Source organism: Cottoperca gobio, unplaced genomic scaffold, assembly GCF_900634415.1.
Source record: "Cottoperca gobio unplaced genomic scaffold, fCotGob3.1 fCotGob3_315arrow_ctg1, whole genome shotgun sequence".
NCBI classification, from domain to species: Eukaryota; Metazoa; Chordata; class Actinopteri; order Perciformes; family Bovichtidae; genus Cottoperca; species Cottoperca gobio.
This window is the reverse complement of record NW_021166923.1, coordinates 1-25310: the sequence shown is the minus strand read 5'-3', so window position 1 is coordinate 25310 and position 25310 is coordinate 1. Positions and strand designations below refer to the sequence as shown.

General features: G+C 40.9%; 1 protein-coding gene and 1 long non-coding RNA gene across 4 annotated transcripts; one reads left to right on the top strand and one right to left on the bottom strand.

Annotated features, from left to right (window-relative positions):
* Positions 1-355: 355 nt before the first annotated feature.
* ccdc141 (coiled-coil domain containing 141) lies at positions 356-25260 on the bottom strand. 3 transcript variants are annotated; one of them, XM_029427371.1, is made up of 18 exons: positions 24929-25260; positions 24421-24690; positions 23864-24046; positions 23611-23778; positions 23245-23367; positions 22353-22562; positions 21698-21823; positions 20682-20831; positions 14126-14266; positions 13755-13943; positions 12607-12790; positions 9947-10059; positions 9533-9673; positions 9244-9392; positions 8522-8696; positions 7040-7368; positions 3968-5689; positions 356-1758 (listed from the first exon to the last, which is right to left on the bottom strand). In XM_029427371.1, the coding sequence occupies exons 2-18, from the start codon at positions 24664-24666 to the stop codon at positions 1509-1511; spliced, it is 4599 nt and encodes a 1532-aa protein (XP_029283231.1). In that variant the 5' UTR covers positions 24667-24690; positions 24929-25260; the 3' UTR covers positions 356-1508. The 3 variants fall into 3 exon arrangements, with proteins under 3 accessions (XP_029283231.1, XP_029283232.1, XP_029283233.1); XM_029427373.1 differs by lacking the exon at positions 356-1758 and having other exon boundaries at positions 5518-5689; positions 7040-7186; positions 7281-7368; XM_029427372.1 differs by lacking the exons at positions 23245-23367; positions 23611-23778; positions 23864-24046; positions 24421-24690; positions 24929-25260 and adding an exon at positions 22681-23199.
* On the top strand, positions 13179-14432 carry LOC115005526 (uncharacterized). Its single transcript, XR_003831960.1, has 3 exons — positions 13179-13283; positions 13848-13958; positions 14147-14432. It is a non-coding gene; the product is annotated as an uncharacterized LOC115005526 (long non-coding RNA).
* Positions 25261-25310: the final 50 nt, after the last annotated feature.

Sequence of the window (25310 nt, the reverse complement as noted above, 5' to 3'; positions counted from 1 at the left end):
ATCGTTACTTTAAGCTAAATATTTCAACCACTTATCGTTTATTTTTATCTCAACCATTTAAACCATGTTTAAACCAGTTAAACTACTTTTAAATAGCCATTTCAACTTATCCATGTAACTAAGTTATTTTAACTGTTTATTTATGTATTACTTTAAGCCATTTTATTTCATAAACTTGGACTTCTCTGCTCGCTTGCTAACTAGTATTCACTGTTCAGGGGTTAGTTGAGCTACTCCACACTGTTTACAAGTAGCCTACCCACAGTTTAGATTAAAATATAACATTAAAAATGGTAAACTGGTTGTATGATAAATAATTAAAAAAAAGGACTTGACAGCACATGACTTGTTTATTTTTTTATTTTTAATAATAACATCTTCAGAGTGAGAACCCAAACAACTAAATAAATCAATTAAAACACTTCAGGTTCGCTTAAAAGTTCCTTTAAATTTCAAATATACTTCCTTTAAAATAAATTAGGGAATTGGTGGAGAACACATAAATTAGACATTTAAACATTTATTTTTGGACAATTTACTTCATTAATATAATATAATTGAGGGAGACTGGGACCATTTAGATTGAATTAATCCCCCAAACTCCTTTTTTCTCAATTAATTTTTTTATCAAATCGCCAAAAAATAACTTTGGATGAATCTTATTAAAATTCACATTAATAATCCTGTTAAACATTTACAAATGGCATCAAGAAAATCCTCTAATTACTAGACTGAATCTGAGGCATTTTAATGAAAGATTGATCTAAATCAAGACAATAAGACGATGTAAGGGATAACTGTCACCTGTTGAGTCAGTTACAATAAATAATACACAGTACAAACACATTCAATATATTTTAATTCATCGTTTAAATTTCACTGAAGGAAAGTAGATCAGTGTGTGTTACAGGCCTTTTCCACTGCAGGAAATAAACAACTTGTAACTCTTCTGTTGGAGTACATTACTGCTTTAATTATGTCAAATTGTCGTAGTGGTCACGTGATGGGGCCCAACAATTGTTTCCCATTGACTTACATCAGGAAAGAGACGTCTGTTAATTAGCTGATCATTTTTCCACTTTCCAGTACAAACCCTAGAATAGCTCTTATTTATATCATTAGGTCCTAAAAGTTGTAAAATGTGCTAATAGCTGAATCCAGAGTTATTTTCTCGCCTCCATTTATGTGACTGAGCCGAGACTGGCCGTGACAGAGCGGCTGGGAGGCGGGCTTTAAGGAAGACGCATTCTCTATGGGCCCCATGGATATGGAAGAACGCCGGACTCGTTGAGCCATTTTGGCTTCATGCGCCGCTGATCAACTTTCATAGGAATGAACGGGGCTCCGCCTCCAACACTGCGTCCAGTTCTTTTAATACATCCAAGTTCAATACCGGTACATCACCACTAAACCAAATTGTTCTGGTTTCTATCACACAGTGGAAACACAAAGCAGAACCCTAGACCTTGCAGGAAAATTCCTTAAGTTCCCGCAGTGGAAAATAATTTTTAAAGTAGAATCAGGTAGAGCAGCCACATCAGGACGCACAGTGTACCAAACCAGGTCTGCCAGTCCACACTGATGATATCAAACACTTCGGCCACCAGCCACGTATCACCACTGCAGTCATGATGTCCGGCAGCCTGAGCCTCATACAACACACCATCTGAGTCCGACGCCTCTGGGAAATGTTTCACGTCCTCGCAGGAAAGCAGCGCTCGGCCCGGGTCGGTGGCTGACACGTCTCCATCTTTACACCTGAAGCGACCATGATGACAGGAAGTCAGACAGCACACAGCCTCACTCTGGGCCACATGATGAGCCAGCTCTGATACAATAAATATTTGCCTGATTGCGTCACCAGACAGCCAAATCAAAGAGTTGTTGGTAGTATTAATGATGTGACATGTAAGATTCAACCTTTAGTTTGACTTGTTCGTGCTGGTTTGTATTTCAGTGTTTCACTGCCTTTGTTTTGTTACTGTGCGCACAAACAAAATAAAACTATTATAGGAAAAACAGAACACACTGTTAACTAGCAAACGTATTAATCAGATATTACTAGTTACTCGGGCCGTATCGGTACACAGGAGTCAAGGTTCGGTGGGAGGATCCGTTTGTTTATATGTAGTGTTATTTTTCCCACTGGCAACTTTGGTAAGCTATTTCCGTAATGCCGTACGGCTAAAAGTTTACAGGCGGAACTCGCGCTTTTAAACTTTGGTTCCACATTATCTGCACCGTGTATACATACCGTGTATTCTGCGTGCACTGGACCGAGACCCTATACCGTGACAACACGATTACACAAGCCGTTACTAGATATGAATTTTAGTAAAGTAAAAGTCAGAACGCAAACAACCAGTGACTTAAATGATTACTATTATCAAACTGCAATAAAATATTAACACACAATATAAAAATATCACTTTATCTCAAAACAAAGTTTAAATTCAAAATGAAAGGTCTTGACGTATCATCCTGCATGTGGAGTGTCAGTTAGACACGTACACATTTTGGCTATTTTTAACATTTTGAATCCACTTCCTGAAAGAAATTGGACAAACCAATGAGCCTGCACATTGTTGAGATTTGGAGCCCAAAACAATGAATGAAAACAACTTGGTACCACTGGAATACAAATTGCACTTGGCGAACAAGCTAACATTAGTTAGTACCTGCTAGCTAATGTTATTGCAACTTCTTCTAAGAAGCATGGCTGTATAGCTTGTTAGCCTGTTCACATTATCTTTTTCCACCGCTTTCGTTTGAAATATTGTTCTACGGTTTGTTTTAAGCTTATAATTGTGCGTGTGCAGTAAAGATAATATAACATTAATTTATGGCAAGCTGCAGGGAGGCACAATCTGTTAGGGACATAAGCTTTCCAGCTAAGCTCATTGAAAGAAATTTATTTATTTAACTCTTTACAGGATGCTCAGATGTTAAGGATTACATTAGACATAAATATTACTACATGGACGAATATGGGAAATATGTTTCAATCCCTTGTACCTACATTAGCATGAGTCCTGGTTGATCAGTTTCGTCACTCTTAAGGGTTTCCTCAAGCCGGGTTACAAACCGCCGTGCAGAGGCTAAATGTCTACTGGGATCCTATTGACCCAGAGCAGCGTCTGGCAGCCTGTCTGAGGTAAATTGTTGTAAAGCCAAAGCTACTGTAAGCTATTTTATTGAGCTTTCTTTTAGCAAAATGCTTTGAATTTCCATCCATCCATCGTCTACCGCTTATCCGGGATCGGGTCGCGGGGGCAGCAGCTCCAGTAAGGAACCCCAATCTTCCCTTCTCCGGGCCACATCCTCCAGCTCCGACTGGGGGATCCTGAGGCGTTCCCAGGCCAGTGAGGAGATATAATCTCTCCACCGAGTCCTGGGTCTTCCCCGGGGTCTCCTCCCAGCTGGACGTGCCTGGAACACCTCTCTAGTGAGGTGCCCAGGTGGCATCCTTACTAGATGCCCGAACCACCTCAACTGGCTCCTTTCAACGTAAAGGAGCAGCGGCTCTACTCCGAGTCTCTCACGGATGGCTGAGCTTCTCACCCTATCTCTAAGGGAGACGCCAGCCACCCGTCTGAGAAAACCCATTTCTGCCGCTTGTACCCGTGATCTCGTTCTTTCGGTCAATTTGCCTCTGGTAAAAAGTTATGCATTGTATGTGTCTATGTGATAAGGTTAAAAGGAGTAATAAAAGAGCCTCTGTGTTGTTGTTCACTATAGTGTACGTTTTTGAATATGTCTGTTCCGCATAACGTCATTGCTCGATGCCCGGTGTGTAAAGGCCTTAGCGCAAACGCAAAAGAAGAAGATGTGTAAGAACCCTAAAGATCAAGAACAATATCAAGCACATGCTAATGCAGGTGTGAAGGGTGCCTCAAGGTCAAATGTGTGTAGTTAATAATCTCATAAAGCTTGAGTGTTAGTGTGGAGCTGGTTATATGCTACCCACCAGGTGAGTGTGGGCTCTGGTTGTCCCGTCACCTCCACCTCTAGTGTCACTGGAGAGCCCTCCATGACGGTAGCTCTAGACAGGGGCCTGGTGAAGCAAGGAGGACCAGGTTTAGAGGCTTTTCCCTGGGGAAGAGACTCTGCCTGGGCCTGGGGAAGAGGAGCAGGAAGGGAAGGGCCTTGGATCTGAGGAGTAAGCCTGATCTCCTCACGAATGGTCATTGGCTGACAAATGTTTGGGTCTTGGTCTGGAGTTAGTAGATGAGGTGAAGAGGAAAGGAGGGTGACATGCGGATTAGCCTGCTGAGCCAAAGCTTGGGACTGTGGTTCACATTGAGGAGGAGCAGCGGGCTTGGCAGTGCTGCCAGGAGTCATGCCAGGGTCATGCACACACTGCTGAGTACAAGTGGAAGTCAAGGACTCGTGGAGGGAGTAGACTGTCTGGTGGTTCTGCTTGCTGCTGAATCTATTACTGCTGGTGATGGTACTGCTGGATATACTGATGTTGCTGATGCTTGTTGGCTCTGGGAGAATGTAGGAATGGACCTCAGGTAGACCTGCACTACCCTGGGAGAGCAGGCTTTCTTGCTGGGACCTGAGATTGCTGCTAGCCTGTGCCAGTGTGCACTGACTGTTTGGAGGGGGTGAGCTCTGGGAGTACACGGTTTGTTTGACGGTAGTGGCGGTGCTGCTTTGGGGCAGGGTGACTGAGGATGTTTCTTTGCTGGTTTGGGAGGAAGGTACATCCTGATCAAGGCCACTCCTGGATTCTAGGTAAGACTGTGAAAGATTGCCATCTTCAATGAGGGTTGTGGTGTTTTGGAGCCAAGATGCACAGGATTTAAGGATCCCAGTGTCTTGAGTCCTGTCTTTATGGAGAACAGGGGGGCTGCAGCTCTGAGCAAACGCTCTGGCCTTGGGGACTGGTTCGATCTGTGGCAAGGTCTCACTCTGGGATAAGGGGCTTCCTGCAGGTGAACTGAGGCTGCTGCTTGCCTGTGGCAAGGTGTGATGAGGGGAGGACTGAAAGTAAATGGTCTGCTGGGTAAGCGTACTGGGGAGGCTGTTGTTTTGAGGTTTGGAGACTGGGGATGTTTCCTTCGTAATTTGGGAGGAATTTATGGCCTGATCAGAGTTAAGGAAGGACAGTGGAAAACTTTTGTTTTGACAAATTGAAGTTCTGGTTTGAGGAAAAGTAGTGCTGCATTTGAGGAACCTAATGTTTTGAGGAGGGGTTGTATCCTTGAGGAGATCAGGGTCTTGACCATTAAAGGGCTGAGGACAATAGCTGGACTGGTGGAGGGTGGAGGTTGTGGTGTGATTGAGCTCTGTATCCTGGGGAATTGGATCAGTCTGTGGCATGGTCTCACCTTTGGATGCAATGTTTTGGGTGATCTTACCCGGGGTACCTGTACTCCTTTGAGGCTGGTTGTACTGACTATTGTGCTCCTTTAGTAAGAGTTCAGATTGTAATGGGATCCTCTTCTCAGGGACATTGCTCTCCTTGTTTGAACAACTATCTGGAGTGATGCTCTTGTGGAGTGTGTTATATCCAGTGGGGAAGTTCGATTCAGGGCCGCCCTGGGACAGGTCAGCACTCTGGGGGACATTGGCTGTGCTGGTCTTTTTAGTCTTCAGGATGCTGCAGAGAGTGCTGGTGATCAGGGTTGGAGCAGGAACTGTCAACGGACTCTGGACAAACGAACTGGACTCTGATCTATACCTGTAACACACACAACAAACTCATACCAAGAGACTGCCACTTTCACAGTTTATGTTTTGTTGCATGTCCTCACTGTCCTTCTCGTGGCTTCCTTACACCACCATAGAGGGCTGCAGATCCAAAAACCCAGAAATGAGTTAGCATTTTAGTACTTTGTGTTACCTTGTCTAGAAGTCAATACGTTTTTTGAAATAGTTTTTTGGTTAGATGCATGAAATAAAGTCTTTAGTTAACACAAGCTGAAGATATTTTCTCTTATTCATTGTGACTTGGATGAGTCGACTCAAATCACTGTTTTGAAAACTTGCAATTGATTTGACAGAAAATAAATTACTTCAGACTTAAAACTTTAAACATTTGTGACTTGACTTTGCTTCAGACACAATGACTGAAATGACTTGTCTGGTTGACAACAGGTTAGATACATAGGTCAATAAAAGATATTCTTCTCTTCTCTGCAAGTAAGACTGCAGTATCTCGGGGGGGGGGGGGTGACTTTACTTAGGATTTGACTTGTCTTAACTAAGGACCAAATAACTTGGAACTTGATTGAGACGTGGACCATATGACTGGAGTCACATGTCTGCCACTCATTACTTTTTAAGCTTTTACGTCTTAAAAAAGGCGGTTAAATGAGAGTTCAGTTTGTCGGGGACATTAAACATCATCACACTACTAAAAGACTAATCTAGCCTTTAAAGCAGGGGTGCCCACACTTTTTTGGCTTGTAAGCTACTTTTAAAATGACCAGGTCCAAGTGATCTACCTGTATTAAAAATGCTGCGATGGGGGGGGGTGCTGTCTGAGGTTCATGCAACGGGGGACGGGGTGTGCTGGTGCGTAGTTCACTCCTCTCCTTTCCTCCGATCTGTCTCTGACTGTAGGTGTGTGCGGGAGCGAAACAGAGTGGAGGAGGGAATGTGAACGCACAAGGCAAGAAAAAACACTAAAAACTTGAATTTCAGGGGGCGCGGGGTTCCGTTGGGGGAATATATATGTGTATATATTATTTTATTTTTAACGGTGCGCGATCTACCCACACTACACTCGTGATCGACCGGTTGATCGACCTTTTGGGAAACCCCTGCTTTAAAGTATTGTTGTGCTTTACTCGCTCTCTTGCAAACGATTTATCAATTCATCACACTGAGAGGAAAGGCTTTTGTTTGCCTTTGCCACAGGCCTTATTTTCTGCATTAATCCAAAACTCCAATGAGAAAATCCCATTGGAGTTTCTTCGAGGGAACCAGGGTGATGCTAACTTCAGGGTTGGTCTACAAATATAAGTCATCCCTCCAGCACTCTATTAGATTATCCATTATTAGGGCTGAGATCTGTCCCAATACAGACCTGGTGTTGCTTTGACGGCTGGTTGGAGGAGTTGGACAACTCTCTGTCTGGCTGGACTCTCTCTGTTGTCGGACGGCACCAGTACCAGTGCCAGTACCACTGTGCTCTGACTGGCGGCTGTACTGGTTGATGTGGATGCTGTGGGAACTGAAACAATATCCCTCCTCAACGTCTGATTGGACCATGTTGGACTCTGGTGTCTCTGCCAGCGGCGGCAGGGAAATGTCGTCAGGTGACGCACAATCATACTCGTCATTGGAGAGAGAATCCTCCGTCATCGCATCATGTTGCTGTAGCTCAGCCTCCGACAGGCCTCCTACTGATGCATCCTGGGTAAAAGGGATTAAATCAAATATTAAACTGCTGCCTATATGTTCTGCTCACTGTCACAGGAACACTGATGCGTGAGCAGTTAGTTAAATGTATTGGTCCATATACAGTATATCTGACTTGTTATTTTATGTATTGTCCTCTGCTAAAGGAGGCATGATTGTACCATTGTGGGATTTTAAATACAATCCAAGTAAGGATTGCAGAGGATCCGTTAAAGAAAAGGGGACGAATAAAAGAAGTTCAGACTTTGATTTAGTTGCAAAAGCTCTAAACTGAGGAGTCGGGCTGTATTTTACAGTGTTACCCAGTTCAATGGGAATATACAGTCATGTATCATCAGCGTAAACATGAAACTTAAAGCAGCGTTCTTGAGATACAGTATGTGTCCTTGAAGCAGTATGTAAATATAGTAGAAGAAGCAATTCTTGTTGTCTTGATTAACAATTTTCCAAAAAGAATGCACATCAAAATAAATAAATACCATTAAGTCATTAAAAAAAAGCTGTAGGCTGATTGAACCTACCCTTTTTACAACATTGTTTTGATAGGCAACCCTTTCACTCCTTGGTTTAGGCTACACAAAAACAAAACACGTTTCATACACATTATGAATCTGACCTTAGTTTTATGTTTGCCATCGTATTTTTATAACTTTTTTTAAATTTGCAAAGTCAACTAAACATTCTTAACTCCAGTGTGCTTATACATTATCTGTGCAGTTTTAACCAACTGGATCACAACATTTTAAAGCATGTAAGTTCATAAATGGTTTGTAATAATGTAATCAATTTACAGTATTTATATCTCTCTTCTATAGCATGAAAATGTGATTAGTGTTGGTTTTGTATGTTTCCCCAAACCTCTATACATGTATGGAGCTATGTGAGAAAAATACAGTATATATAGTGAGTCCTGAGTCAAGATTTAGTTTTATATAATATTGTAATGGTTTTAGACCTTTTAGTTTTTTTACATTATTTATTTGTGGGTTCCGTACACTCTTTCTACTTCAACATAATTAAACATCATTTTTCATTAAATGGAAAATAAAAGAGGATCTAAAATTGATCCCTGAGGGACATCACATGTGAAATTAACCCTTTGCTGATTAACCTGAAGTGGTGTCATGTTTGAATCGGAGGCAGTCACCTTCTGAAACTCCCTCTGGATGTCAGAGAACGACGGGCCAATCACAGAGGGAGAGGGTGTGGCCTCAGTAGCGGTACGCTGTGATAGGCTGTGTATGGCGTGGACCCGTCGGTTGGCCTCCACCGGGGAGCAGGACAGGCTGAAGGTGTGGGAGGAGCAGTAGGAGGAGGTTAACCTGACGAAGAGACGACACGATGAACCTTCATTTACAGTTCAGGGATTCATACAAACAAGACTCCACTTGTTTGTATATGTTTGTGTTTTAATCTTTACACAAACTTTTATTTTGAATCATTCAAATATATTAGACCTTGTACATTTTGTAAGTCCTTGTAAAGGAAACTGTCAACATATGTTGAAACACTTTTTGATGTAAAAGGGATGTAAGAAATAACCAAAATATAGAATTATCAACTTATATAATAAACATTTTATATTTTTTGTTTTGTGCTCCAATTCTTTTCTCAGATTTTATTAGCTTTGTCAAATAATAATTATTAGTCAAATAAACCCTTTGATGATTTACCTTTATATGTATTAAAAAGAAACATCTATAATATTTACCACCAAAATAAAGCGGTTTTGCTAAAGATCATATTTTAAAACTACATTGGAGTCTTTTTTCAACAGTAGTGTATTACCAGGAGGTAACGAGTGTTTCAAACTGCTGGACGTGATGAAATGTGCTTCACACATGAACTGAAGTGACGCTGCAGATGTACCTGCTCTCCGTCTGTCTGTCTGCCTCCTGACTGCAGCTCTTCTGTAACGGAGGCTTCCTATTGGCTGCGGTCTGCCTCTTCACGGGAACCTCCTTCCCATAATGCTCGGCGGTCAGTTCGGGGGTGTGGCCTGTCTCCTTCAGCTCGTACTGGAATCAGATTCAGATTATGATATACTAATATCTCTAGAGGTCAGCTTGTATACGTTTTTATTTAGTTCCGTTTTTAAACTATAAAGTGTAAATTCTTCTAATAAGATTTTGTTTGTAAATGTTTAAACTTTATTCACCAGGTCAGACGCCTCCTGTGTGCTGCGGTTATCTATCTGCTCCTTCTTCTTCTTCGTCTTTCTGTTTTCCTTCAACTTCTTCTCTTTCTCTTCCTTTATTTCTTTCTCTCCGTCGTCCGGCTGCTTTCTGAGACTCTCCAGCTGTGATATCCGCGTGCATTCAAACACTTAATAAAGTAAATAACCTGCTGGTCTGTTATTTAAACAGATTCAGTCTTAGACGTGTATCTGTGTCCATAAAAGGGGTTTACTCCCTGGAAAGTTTTCATGTTTTATTGTCTTACAGCATTAAATCAAAGTAGATCTTTAACACTGAACAAGTAAAAGACTCTTATGTCAAAGTGAAAACATTCTACAAAAAGTGATCTGAATTACATACGAATGTAAAATGCATATTTTTAGTATTTTCGTTACCTTCAGTTTGGCCTCCAGCTGCATCAGCCCGTCATTCAGCTCTCTGATGGACTCCACCATCTCCGAGTGTTTGCTGACAGTCTTCTCGATGTAGCGCCGCCCCTCCTCCACCCCTGAAACACACAAACACTCAGTCTGTGTGTAATTAAAAACAATAAAGTATATTTTAGACTCCTTCAATAACTGCTTTAAAAGTACAATCTGTTATGGTCTGCCACCAGGGGTCTCTCAAGCAAAACAATAAGAACAGACAAGGATCATGGGAGTCGTTGTCTCCTCCTCTCCGAGACAAACGAACCCGGTTCACAGACCAGGGGGAAAGTTTCTCTGATAACTTAACATCCAGACGTCAAAGAAAACAAGAATGAATCTGGAAAACAATAAGAAAATAAGTGTGGAAATATAAAAAAGAAAGAAAGTAAATTAAAAAAATGTAGAAACATAAAGAGGAACATTTTTTATAAATAAAATAAAATAAGTAAATAAATAATTTGGAAAACAAAAAATAATAAATAAAAGAAAACAAAGGTAAAAAGAGAAATAAAAAATGTATATAATAGAATAATTCTTTTTTGTTGATTTATTTTCTAATTATTTTACAGATTTATTATTTTTATGACACTTCTATGACTCCAGATGTCCGAGGACTAAAATCCTTCATTCTTCAAATATAGAGTTAAAAACACCAGAATGTAAAAAGTGTCTTAAAACTGGGTAAACAGTTTATGAAGCTTCTGGCTACAAACACAACGCTGACGCTGCTCAAAGGGGAGACGACGCCATGACAGTAGAAAGAGGAAACGTTACCTTCAGGAACATTACACATTTCTCTGTCTCACTACATATACAACACAGGACTGATGACACCATGACAGGAGAGAGGAAACGTTACCTTCAGGGACATTACACATTTCTCTGTCTCACTACGTATACAACACAGGACTGATGACACCATGACAGGAGAGAGAGGAAACGTTACCTTCAGGAACATTACACATTTCTCTGTCTCACTACATATACAACACAGGACTGATGACACCATGACAGGAGAGAGGAAACATTACCTTCAGGGACATTACACATTTCTCTGTCTCACTACATGTACAACACAGGACTGATGACACCATGACAGGTGAGAGGAAACGTTACCTTCAGGAACATTACACATGTCTATGTCTCACTACATATACAACACAGGACTGATGACGCCATGACAGGAGAGAGGAAACATTACCTTCAGGGACATTACACATTTCTCTGTCTCACTACATGTACAACACAGGACTGATGACACCATGACAGGTGAGAGAGGAAACGTTACTTTCAGGAACATTAAACATTTCTCTGTCTCACTACATATACAACACAGGACTGATGACACCATGACAGGAGAGAGGAAACGTTACCTTCAGGAACATTACACATGTCTCTGTCTCACTACATATACAACACAGGACTGATGACACCATGACAGGAGAGAGAGGAAACGTTACCTTCAGGGACATTACACATGTCTCTGTCTCACTACATATACAACACAGGACTGATGACACCATGACAGGAGAGAGAGGAAACGTTACCTTCAGGGACATTACACACGTGTCTGTCTCACTACATATACAACACAGGACTGATGACACCATGACAGGAGAGAGAGGAAACGTTACCTTCAGGGACATTACACATGTCTGTCTCACTACATATACAACACAGGACTGATGACACCATGACAGGAGAGAGGAAACGTTACCTTCAGGGATATTACACATGTCTCTGTCTCACTACATATACAACACAGGACTGATGACACCATGACAGGAGAGAGGAAACATTACCTTCAGGAACATTACACATGTCTCTGTCTCACTACATATACAACACAGGACTGATGACACCATGACAGGAGAGAGAGGAAACGTTACCTTCAGGGACATTACACATTTCTCTGTCTCACTACATATACAACACAGGACTGATGACACCATGACAGGTGAGAGAGGAAACGTTACTTTGAGGAACATTAAACATTTCTCTGTCTCACTACATATACAAAACAGGACTGATGACACCATGACAGGAGAGAGAGGAAACGTTACCTTCAGGAACATTACACATGTCTCTGTCTCACTACATATACAACACAGGACTGATGACACCATGACAGGAGAGAGAGGAAACGTTCCCTTTAGGGACATTACACATGTCTCTGTACTCACTACATACACAACACAGGACTGATGACACCATGACAGGTGAGAGAGGAAACGTTACCTTCAGGGACATTACACATGTCTCTGTCTCACTACATATACAACACAGGACTGATGACACCATGACAGGAGAAAAGGAAATGTTACCTTCAGGGACATTACACATTTCTCTGTCTCACTACATATACAACACAGGACTGATGACACCATGACAGGTGAGAGAGCAAACGTTACCTTCAGGGACATTACACATTTCTCTGTCTCACTACATATACAACACAGGACTGATGACACCATGACAGGAGAGAGAGGAAACGTTACCTTCAGGGACATTACACATTTCTCTGTCTCACTACATATACAACACAGGACTGATGACAGGGCCCTGTCCACAGCTTCCAGGTATATCTGCCCTTTCAGAATAAAAGCATCCCTTGTGCGGTTGCTCACCGTGCAGCCTGACGGCCAGCTCCGTGATCTGACTGATCCTCTCCTCCTGTTGAGGGACCGTCGGCCAGACGAACTTCTCAAACTGCCGATGGAGAACAGAGACGGCTTCTGTGCTGCGACACTCGGAGGAAAACTTCCCGACGCGAGAGATGGTCGCACTCGCATCCTCGCACCAGAACTGATACTGTAAAGAAGACACTACAGGTGAACATGTAACTAACAGATATCAGCATGAAGCTTCACCACTTCATTACTCACATTAACACAAGTACTGTTTATATTACAAGTGTTCATGTTTAAATATGTAAATGAGGCATTATGTAATGTCACTGTTGTGAGTTTAAATCTACACACACAAAGTTAGAAACACAAACTCTGGATGTGATTCTGATGTTTCCTCTTGTTACGGCCACGGCCTTATTTATCTGCGGGGATTAATTTGTGGATGCATGCACCTTGTGTCCCTATTTATGTATGCAGATTTGGATGTGTGACCGCCGCCCGCTTGATTGGCTGCGGCGACACCTCCTCCTCCCACCTTGATGAAGACCAGCTGTGATTGGGGTGCACCTGTTCCGGTGACTACAAATGCCAAGCCAGCTCAACAGTCGGGGCTGCTGGTGTTGTCAGCCGCATGCCTCGTACATGTGTGTGTGGATACTAGAGTATCGTATCTTGTGGGTTGAAATTCTGTGTACTGTATCCTAGGTGTGGGAACTAGATTTGCCTTTGGCGTCACTTGATTAGAAGTTTGCAGCGTTTTCTGTTAGGCACGTTAGGGTGCCCTGGCGCTGTTTTGTGTTCTTTTGTTGTCAAGTTTTCACCGACTTTGCTTTGTTAGTTTGGCTTTTATGCCTTATTTGCTCTTATGTTAAGAGCCCTCCTTTTGTTCTTTGTGTTGTCGTTAAAAGCAATTATCTGTCAAATTGTCCACCATATTTAATAAATATCTTATTTTACCATCAACATCTGGTGTATGTTACTCCCTTTTCCCTCGCCGAGCCGGGGTCGTAACACCTCTCCTCTAGTCGTGTTATAGAAGATAAATAGTCCAAAAACTAACATTTCAGTGCTTGAAAAACAGCATGTGAACACTACCATATATCATATCTGCGTTCAGGTGTATAAACTACTTATACAATAATAACCTCCTCCATGGCTTGCTGCAGTCTGCAGGTCATCTCCAGAGTTTTTTGGTGTTCGCCGACACTTCGCTCAAACTCTCCCATCTGTCTCTGCAGCTCGTTGACGGCGTCCTCCGCCTCCCTGGCCACGCCCCCGTCCTTGACCTCTAACGCCAGCCGGGCCGTCGCAGCCTGCAGACGCTTCCTGAGCGCCTGTGGGAGGTAAATGTAAGAAGCATCACTTATAATATACGTACATATGACTTCATCAGACATAATTCGGGATGCACCGTTTCGTTGTATTCGCCTTGTTGACCACCATCAACCTCTCGGTAAACTAAATGCCATTCGCGCGATGCTCTTCTGTTGTTTATGTTTTGTGTAACCGGACTGACCTGCAGCTTCTCCTCGTACAGCTCCACCTGCTGCAGCTGGTTCCTGGCGGCCTTCATGTTCCTCGTCTTGTCGTTTCTCTTCAGGTAGTTGAACCTCAGGTTGCTGAAACGCTTCTTCAGCTCCTTAAAGGAGTCGCGGAGCTGGAAAATTAAACATCGGAAAAATCAGTGATGTTGACAGAAACGTGTTTTGTGAGGTCACATTGACCTTTGACCCCCAAAATCTAATTCTTTCCTTTTTTTTTACATGTTGTTGTTGAGATTAAGCATCAAACTATTTTATTATGAGTTTCTATTATTGTTTGCATCGTCCATTTATGTTTGTCTGAAATGTCCCATCGCAAAATTTGTGAAATATATGAATAAAAAACAATGAAGTATGAACAAGCAGGAAGTGATCATTTCTTCATCATATAATCAGAGATTTGCAAAATAAAATGCAGCCTGTTCCAGAGTCAACCCAGTTTTCCCAGCATGACACAAATAATTTAAAATAATAATAATAATAATAATAATAATAATAATAATAATACATTTAATATATAGAGCTTTTTTAAATACTCAAAGACGCTGAAGAATAAAAAACATTTCATACAAACAGACTAGACGAATGACTCGCCAGACTATTCAATCAATCAAACTTTATTTATAAAGCAAAATTAAGCTGTTAAGTAGTAAAATGTTAATAAAAGAAAATAGAATATATGAAGTGATAATGATCAACAGCTGGTGGCACTGTAGTGCCTTTATGAAGTAATAAATCCGTTTAAAATCAATAAATGAATGAATGAATTAGTTTGATTAAATTCCTCTTTCAGATCACAGGAGATGATACAATGATCCGTCTCTCTGTTGCTCAGAGAGACAAATGGCCTCTCTATGTTACAGGGAGCCATTAGGATGCTCATGTTTCCCAGAGGATGAATCTTACTGACGACTGTCCTCTAAATTTGACATGTTTGTTTTTTAACTAAATGTCTCAGCAGCGTTCGGATGGATTGTCATGAAACGGGACATTCATGTTCAGGATGAATTGTCAGAACTTTGGTGATCGTCTGACTTTTCATCTCGCGCCAGAGTCTGATAAAAACATTCCTATCAGAGTAAAAACAGCAAATGTCGACCTCATCGTGGCGCTCGTGGAGAAGTTATTACACCACACGTCTGTAAACAGCTGTTGAGATATTTCACTTACAGCCAAAAACATGAACCTGCTGATGGTATGAGACGTAAAGTCCCAGAACCACAAACGTCTGGAGGATTCATCCTCTGGGAACATAAATGTCTGCTTAACATTTCATGTGGATATCTCAGATAGTTGAGATACTTTGCCTAATATAGTTTTTCACATGATATCTTGGATGCATCCATTATCGGCGGTTCTAGCTGCCTCAGCTCGCTGTTGATGTAACTGTAAGTCCGAGGGAGCTTTGATGAGATTATTTTTAGAGCAGGACGTTTAAATCCAGAGCAGCTGTGTCAGATGGCAGATCTGTCAGCTGAGGACAGCTGAGAGACAGATACCCTGAAGTCTATTAGTTTAAATCACAGGAGGTCGACTGTCTAACTAACATCGAGGTGTGGGGGGGGGGTAAGTCACCCGGAGTAAGGAACACTGAAATAACTGAAGTTACATGGAAGATTACCCAAAACTACTGCGAGGTAATACAGTAGATTCACCAAGAAGTGTCTTAAAGTAACACTGAGAACCACAAGGATGATAATCAGGCAGCACCACAAAGTCCCATCAAGTAAACCCCAAACGATTACCTTAAAGTACTACAAGCTGTCCCAAAATACCATGAAGGACCCAAAAGACTATTACAAAGTACTGTAAAATATACAGTCCAGTACAATGAAATATCCCAAAAGACCATGAACTACATTGAACAACCTCCAAAGACATACAGAACCAAGAACGACCACCAAGCCATGTAGTACCTAAAAGACTGATTACCCGGAAGTATCCTAAACTACCACGTATTATCATGAATCAGTATCATAACCCTAACCCAAAATAAGAAAGAGAACAATGAATTTAGGACTAATGGAATCCTAAGGACCACAAAGTACCTAAAGAGATTGCCACAGAGTACAAGAAAGTACCACAAAGTACCTTTATTCGTCCGACAGCGGGGAAACTTACAGGACCATGAAGTACCTATCTAAGTACCCCAGAAGGTCGTTGGTTTAAATCCCTGAACCAGGAGCATGAAAACAACGAAAGCTACTCGGATGATTAGCAACAACCAAGTATTAGCATCAAAATAAGTATAAAGAATAATACGTTGTATTAATGATTTATAATTAATAATATATTATTCTGTCAGTTTAATGTTGCAGCTCGGGAGCTTTTTATTTATTTATAACCCTATATATTATAACAGGTCACATTCAAACATCTCAAATAATACATATTATATTTTATAGATAGATTATAGATAGATTATATTTTGATTATATTTCGTGTTATTGTTTTTGTATATTTCTAAGTAACTACAGTTATCGAGTTAATGAAGTTCAGTAAAAAGTACAATATTTGCCTCCGAATTGCAGTGAAGTATAAAGTAACAGAACATTAAAATACTCAAGTAAAGTTCAAGTACCTTAAATTTGTACTTAAGTAAAGTACTTGAGTAAATGCATTTATTTACTGTCCACCACAGACAACTAGCACAATGTGGCAGGAAGTACCAAAAAGAATACCCATGAAGTTAGGACCATAAAGTACCCTGAAGAGAGTACCAGGAAATACCTCAATGTACCCTGAAGAAGTAACGTAACGACTGTAAAGTAACGACTGTAAAGTAACGACTGTAAAGTAACGACTGTAATGTAACGTAACGACTGAAACGTAACGACTGAAATGTAACGTAACGACTGTAATGTAACGTAACGACTGTAATGTAACGTAACGACTGTAAAGTAGCGACTGTAATGTAACGTAACGACTGAAACGTAACGACTGTAATGTAATGTAATGACTGTAATGTAACGTAATGACTGTAAAGTAACGACTGTAATGTAACAACTGTAAAGTAACGACTGTAATGTAACGTAATGACTGTAAAGTAACGACTGTAATGTAACGTAATGACTGTAAAGTAACGACTGTAACGTAACGACTGTAATGTAACGTAACGACTGAAACGTAACGACTGTAATGTAATGTAATGACTGTAATGTAACGTAATGACTGTAAAGTAACGACTGTAATGTAACAACTGTAAAGTAACGACTGTAATGTAACGTAATGACTGTAAGTAATGACTGTAAAGTAACGACTGTAACGTAACGACTGTAAAGTAACAACTGTAACGTAACGACTGTTACATAACGACTGTAAAGTAACGACTGTAACGTAACGACTGCAATGTAAAGTAATGACTGTAATGTAATGACTGTAAAGTAACGACTGTAACGTAACGACTGAAACGTAACGACTGTAATGTAACGTAACAACTGTAATGTAACGACTGTAATGTAACGTAATGACTGTAAAGTAACGACTGTAATGTAACGTAATGACTAACGTAACGACTGTAAAGTAACGACTGTAACGTAACGACTGTAAAGTAACGACTGCAATGTAACGACTGCAATGTAACGTAATGACTGTAAAGTAACGTAATGACTAACATAATGACTGTTACGTAACGACTGTAATGTAATGTAATGACTGTAATGTAACGTAATGACTGTAAAGTAACGACTGTAATGTAACAACTGTAAAGTAACGACTGTAATGTAACGTAATGACTGTAAAGTAACGACTGTAACGTAACGACTGTAAAGTAACAACTGTAACGTAACGACTGTTACATAACGACTGTAAAGTAACGACTGTAACGTAACGACTGCAATGTAAAGTAATGACTGTAATGTAACGACTGTAAAGTAACGACTGTAACGTAACGACTGAAACGTAACGACTGTAATGTAACGTAACAACTGTAATGTAACGACTGTAATGTAACGTAATGACTGTAAAGTAACGACTGTAATGTAACGTAATGACTAACGTAACGACTGTAAAGTAACGACTGCAATGTAACGACTGCAATGTAACGTAATGACTGTAAAGTAACGTAATGACTAACATAATGACTGTTACGTAACGACTGTAAAGTAACGACTGTAACGTAACGACTGTAATGTAAAGTAACGACTGTAAAGTAACGACTGTAAAGTAACGACTGTAAAGTAACGACTGTAATGTAACGTAACGACTGTAAAGTAACGACTGTAATATAACGACTGTAAAGTAACGACTGTAAAGTAACGACTGTAATATAACGACTGTAAAGTAACGACTGTAAAGTAACGACTGTAAAGTAACGTAATGACTGTAAAGTAACGACTGTAATGTAACGTAATGACTGTAAAGTAACAACTAACGTAACGACTATAAAGTAATGACTGTAATGTAACGTAACGACTGTAAAGTAACGACTGTAATGTAACGACTGTAATGTAACGTAATGACTGTGAAGTAACGACTGTAAAGTAACGACTGTAATGTAACGACTGTAACGTAACGACTGTAAAGTAACGACTGTAATGTAACGACTGTAACGTAACGACTGTAATGTAACGACTGTAAAGTAACGACTGTAACGTAATGACTGTAACGTGACGACTGTAACGTGACGACTGTAACGTGGTTCCATCACCAAATGTCTCGTGTGTGTGTATTTCTGGATTCTTATGTGTCTTTAATGTGAACAGGAAAAAATGAATAATAATGAAGGAAACAATCTGTAATTATACTTTAATTAATTTAAACTTTAATTCATTGGAAACCTGTGAAAACAATATTCTATTTTCAAAAATAAGTCGCAGTTGCTTTTTTCACAACAAAAGGCAAAATTGAGCAAAATGAGCAGCAGGAGGATGTACAGTGCATCATTAACATAAATATTAATGTTAATAACAGAACATAAGTGTGTATTGATCCAAAATAAATTAAACTATTATAAATCTTATCTGTGACGAACTCTAAGTGTGTGTTAGTGCGTCTCTGATGTCCAGCCCAGCTGCTGCTGGGTGACACAGAGCACCAGGTGCATGATGGGAAATACCCGTTGGATGACTGTCAGTATTTCTGATCTGCCCCCCCCCCCCCCATGCCTACAACAGCTGCTGCTCAAAGACACAGCACAACCAATAACACCAGTGAAACCAGTTAGTTTTACAGTTTCACAGAGTTATCTACAGAAGGCGACATTTGTATTTTCAGCCTGAAAGTGTTGAGAGAAAACTTTCTAACTTCGTTCCTTTGAGCGATTCATTTAATTTGATTTAAGTTTTATTCAATTTTAAGTTTATTTATGCACCAAGGCAATTTACTTCTGGGTTAAAAACATAATTGGCAATAAACACAATTCTGATATGATTTCATATCGGTTTAATTAATTTAAGGTTATTGTTAAATTATAAACTTGATAAATGTTCGCTTCTTCTTTCTGCTTTTCGGAGATTAAAATAATTACGTTGTTTATTAAGAGTTGGATGTTTATGTTTGCTTTGCATTATTGTGTTGTTTTCCTACTTATATTTTCTTTATTATTTTCATGTTTTTACCTGTTCTAAATCAGACAGAACTTCTTCCCATTCACTTCAATGCAGTTTCTTGCAGCAGCCTCTAGTGGACATTCGAGGAACTGCAGTGATATAATTACATGGTGATTTTGTGTTTCCTGATCCACCAGAACTTTATTTCGTCTCATTGCTCTCTGAACACATTAAAGAACCAACGAGGTCTAGTTTATGATGCAGCTGCATTACAATCTAAAAGTGTCCTGATGACTTCACTGACATTTATATTTAAACTCCTGCAAGTGGAGGCTGCTGCCAGAGTTAAATGGTTAATTCATCTGGAAACGCCTGAAACAATGTTAATTATCTTCCAAACAATAAACATAGCAGTTTAATTTAAAGTGTAAAAGTCAGAGGAAGTTATTGTTTTAAGGGAAAAACTTTTCAGTTCCCTTATTCTCCTACAACATTCCTGTAAAGAACTAATGAATACACGTTTAAGTTTCCAATAATAAATAAGTAATTAAAGAAATTTGCGCTTTTACGCTTCCGGCTGTTTTTACAGAATTAAAAAAATATCCAGTTTTTCTTATTGTGAACCTGCCGAGTAACTTCAAGCTTTCCTCACTTTTATCTTTCCGACAATTTACATTTTTTATTTCATCCTATTTCACTTTCTTTCAATTTTTTTAATTATCCTATATATATTTAAATTACTTTATAAAACGACAAACAAAACGACAAAAAAAATGACAAACAATCGTACCTACTGCGTGCTGCTCACACCTGTACCTGCGAGCTCACACCTGTACCTGCATGCTGTTCATACCTGTACCTGCGTACTGCTCACACCTGTACCTGCATGCTGTTCATACCTGTACCTGCGTACTGCTCACACCTGTACCTGCGAGCTCACCTGTACCTGCGAGCTGCCCACACCTGTACCTGCGAGCTCACCTGTACCTGCGAGCTCACACCTGTACCTGCGTGCTGCTCACACCTGTACCTGCGTGCTCACCTGGCTGATGTCGTCGCTCAGCAGACGGCTCAGACGTTCTCTGCGGAGCTTCTCTTCACGACGAGCTGCTTCGTTCAGCCACGACACACAAAGAGCGTCCAGAGAGACGAGACGAGCCTCCAGCTGCTGCACGCTGAAACATGTCCGACTCTGACAGCCGAACATGTACAGCAGTGTCAGTATTACATGTTACATGTACTTAAAGCAGTAAAAGTACACAAGTACTATCACCTTCATGTAGTGGAGTAGAAGTAAGGTAGCATAAAAAGAAAATGTTGGAAATTTTTTATGAGGGAATAAACTCTCGTTTTCAACAACAATAATAAAATACAGTATAAACACAATTAGACAAAACAATTAACTAAAAATAATATAATAACAAAAACATTATGGAAATATACGATACAAATGTGACAAAAACAAACCACAAAAATATATATAAATACAAATAAATATCAAATAATACGACATACAAAATCAGGAGATTACGCTCCAGGCAGCGCATATAAAAAGTTATTCATTATTAATGTCAGTGAGAGCGTTACATTATAAAGTTATAAAACACAATTAAAGGTGAAATACTCAAATAAAGTACAAGTACCTCAAAATTATACTTTAGTACAGTAAAGGATGAAGTACTCAGATATTTTACTTCAGTAAAAGTACAAAAGTATTCGCATCAAAATATACTCAAAGTACCAAAAGACACATTCTGCAGAATAATATTAATATTATATATAATAATAATACATAATATATTCTTGAATTATAATTATTGATGCATTAATGTGAATCTTGTTATTTTTTTAATACTTTACATTCTAACGGGTAGCTCGGAAATGTTCCCGAAGGATCAATGAAGTTTATTTTAAACTATAATAATACATGATGAATTATTTATATTGAAAATAAAAAGTAAAATCTTTCCTCTGAGATGTAGTGGAGTAGAAGTATAAAGTAGCAGGAAATGGAAAAAGTAAGGTACAAGTACCTTAGAATTGTACTAAAGTACTTACAGGGAGGTCGACGGCGGCGCAGATGTCGCTCTTTAGTGTCAAAGCCGTTTTAAACAGACTCTGGACCTGCTGCCGGTCCTCACTGGATCCACAGGAACCAGTTAAAGACTGGAGCAGCGCCTCCAGCTGCACACAAAGAAAACAACATTAATAATAATTCACTTTACTATGTTTATGTCAGAGATACAGTATGGATACAGAAGGGTTTTAATTAAGACTCCAATCACGGCTGGTGTTTGTTTTCATTTGACATCTGGAAATAATATTTAATTAATGTTTTAATCCCATCAGTTCCTTTCTGGTCCTTTCAGAATCTCTCGCAGGTCGCCTGCCATCTGCGCTGGGAAGAATCTAAATGGCTAAAGAGCCACGTCCCGGGACCGGGCCGGGGGTGGATCTTGAAAATCATCACAATTCCTATTAAATGTCCAACGATGGTGAAAACGGCCGACACAAGTTCCCAAAGTCCAGAGTGACGTCTTCAACTTACTGTTCTGGTTCGACTAACAGTCCAAAGATGTTTAGTTTACGAAGATTGAAAGCTGAGAATGGATCATTCGTGTGATCGTCCCGTCATTATAGTTCTTGAGTACAAGCATAAAGTCTGTCCTGATTCAGGTTTAGTTTTGTCCGTGAGTCTGTAACTAATACTGACCCGTGTGGATGTGAGGTGGAAGCTGCCGGTCCAGTCCAGGATGGACTCACTCTGATGGATCTTCTTCTTCACTTTCTCCTGAAGCTTCAGCAGCTCTGACAGATCCTCCTCCTCCACCGCTCCTCCCTTCAACTCGTCCTCCAGCGCGTCCTGGACTCCTCTCAGAGTCTCCCAGCTCTTCACCATGAACTCCACCTCAGCGTCTAGTTGCTGCAGAAAAGAAGAAAGAGTTGGAGAGAGTCTTTGTCGCAGTTCAGTCATCAGCCCCAAAACCTAACCAGCAGGTCTTGGACTTCAGAAGACCCAGCAGTCCCCACAATCAAAATACCCAGAAGTCCTTGCTGTCATAGTCCTAAAGGTCCCAATTTCTAGCGGTAACCACAGTCCAACATCACAGCCGGTCTGGAGACCCGGTGGCAGTGCTGGTTCTGGAACACTGGGACTCCTGGGACAGTTGTGTCTACCAGGAACTAGCTAGTGCTACTGAAACGATACCACAGAAACTTAAAACATCAGGAAAAGTTATGGAACTTAAAATCCTTTGTTTTTAAAATGAATTTAAAGAAATAAAATGTATTATTATTTTGACAATATCAATGAGGTGAAAATAAAACATCCACATATTATATCCACACACTGCTGCGTAGAGAAGGTTAAAGGTTTCCAAGTGAATTTAAGTTCCCTCTGCAGTGATTATGTTGGGCTTTTATTGTGAAAAGGTAAGAACATAAAGAGCGATGCTGTAATGCTCTGCTGCCGTTGACACTGTGGGAAGTAGAGTTCTAAAGTCCACATGAACGGTCCAATGAGTCACAATAGTCTCAGCAGTTCCTGCGGCCCATCGTCATTATCAGAAGGTCCTGATAGTCGGGTTAGAAATCAGAGGATTTACGGTAAAATGTGGTCTGGCCTGGCTGAAGCGCTCCAGCAGCTTAGAGGTCTGCAGGTCTGAACCCAAATCCATCAGAGTGCAGGAGTCCAGCATCTCAGATACACAGTTCAGGTCCTGCAGGGTCTGAAAACATACAACAAGGGAAGCAGTACATTTACCCCAGAACTGTTCTAACACCAGGAGCAACAGGGCCCATGAACTCCTCGTCCGTCTCAGCTGTGCTGCTGTGTATCAGTGGTATCTATGCGTGTGCCTTTTATAGCTCGACAAAATATGTGAGTTTACTTTCATTTGTGATTGTTTACACATCAGACAGAAAGCACACTGGAGGCCGACGGACCTCTGCTGTCAGACTCAGGTTAGTACCTTGTGCAGTGTCTCCCGGTACTTCCTACAGTACTCCTTCTGCTGCTGGATTTGGATTCGCTGCTGACTCCGCAGCTCGCTCACTTCCTGTTTGGTTCTGCCAAGTCGCTCCACCGTCTGCTGCACCACCAACACCACCGCCTGCAGGTTCAACGCTGCTCCCGACACCTGACACATGAACATCACATTGTTCCTCATGATTCACGGAGAGGTACAGTTTAGGTTTCCTCTCGTACTGGGTTGTGAATGTTACCGTGGTAACGGTATGGAGGTAATTGGTTCCCAGTTCCTGACAGGTGAGGACCCTCTGGAGCGTTTCCTGCCAGCCGGCGTCGACCTGCTTCTTCTTCTTCACTGGTAACCTGGAACTAGCAGCTTCCTCTTCTTCTGCTCTGCTTCTGTAGACCTCCTTCAGTTCTTCCAGCTCCTCCTCCACCTGGAGAACAGGAGCACCTTCATCTTCATCACTAACTGTCACCACATGAGTTACATATTTATAAACCTTTCAGTGATATCTCTGTATGATGCAGTAAATATGTGTAGTACACGTGGTCCCGGTTAAATACTCATGTTTGTACAACAATACATCTGAACAGCGAGTTTGTTTAGTAACCTAACAAACAACACTAACAGCTGACGATGTGATGTGATGTGATGTGATGTGATGTGCCTGCCTGCCTGCCTACAGGATCACAGACGGGTGTATCACGGGCCGAGAAAGAACAAACTAAATGTTGGAGTGGATCTGAAACACGGAGCGGATAAAGGAACTATTGTTCCCAGCATTGGCGAGGTGTCTAAGACTCGGACCTGCCAGGCGGTCCGCAGCAAAGCGACGTAGGGTTGCAGCAGCTGCAGGTTTGAGTCGATCTTCTTGTTCAGACTCTGCAGCTCCTTTAAGACCAGATCAACCCGAGCGGCGAGTTCAGGGCTCAGCGGGTCTCTGGTTCTGGTGCGGCCTCTCTTCAGCTGCTCCGTCAGGGCCCTCAGAGGGGACAGCGGAGGGGCGGGGCTGCTGCTCTGCAGAGCTCTGATCTGATCCAGGATCTGCTGCATGGTCTCTGCATCCTGACCTGCAGACTGGAGACACACAGAGTCATCTCTGCAGGAACACAGAACTGCTCCAGAATCAGGAAGTTGTTTCAGTTCAGATGCAGCTGGTCATCATTTATAGTGACGACTCACCAGGACTCAGGCCCAATATGTGGAACGTTCTCAAAATAATGACTCAAAATATGTACAATATTAACTCAGTACTTTGAATTACTAAGTGTGTGTGTGTGTGTGTGCGTGTGCGTGTGCGTGTGTGTGTGTGTACCTCAGCCTGTGTACGCAGACTCAGGTGTGTGTTCAGAGTGTCTTCTGCCTCAAAGAGCCGCCATCCTGCTTCAGAGCTGTTAGACAAAACACTGCTGCCCTGCTGCACCCAGCTCTGGATCTAATAATAATAATACATTGAATATATATAGCGAGACCTCAAAGCTGCTTTACAATAGTAGGGGAGGTAGGGTGGAGGGGTTGGGACAAGAGAATAAAAAGAGAAAAAGAAAAAGAAAAAGAAAGAGTAATAACTTCACACCCCAAAATCACTACAAGATGTAAAATGACAAGAAGGGGACCCAAGATGACTGAAAATAGATGCAAAGTTACTACAAAGTGACAAAAAACGACTAAAAAGGGATACAAGAAGAAGGAGAGGA

What these genes read in the sequence shown, in the direction of transcription:
- ccdc141 (XM_029427371.1), bottom strand. Translation starts at nt 24,666, where the DNA reads ATGCAGCAGATCCTGGATCAGATCAGAGCTCTGCAGAGCAGCAGCCCC. An exon ending in TGTACGAGGAGAAGCTGCAG is followed by an intron (nt 13,944 to 14,125) that starts GTCAGTCCGGTT and finishes TACCTCCCACAG; the next exon opens with GCGCTCAGGAAGCGTCTGCA. An exon ending in CCAGAGCCCACACTCACCTG is followed by an intron (nt 1,759 to 3,967) that starts GTGGGTAGCATA and finishes TGGTCGCTTCAG; the next exon opens with GTGTAAAGATGGAGACGTGT.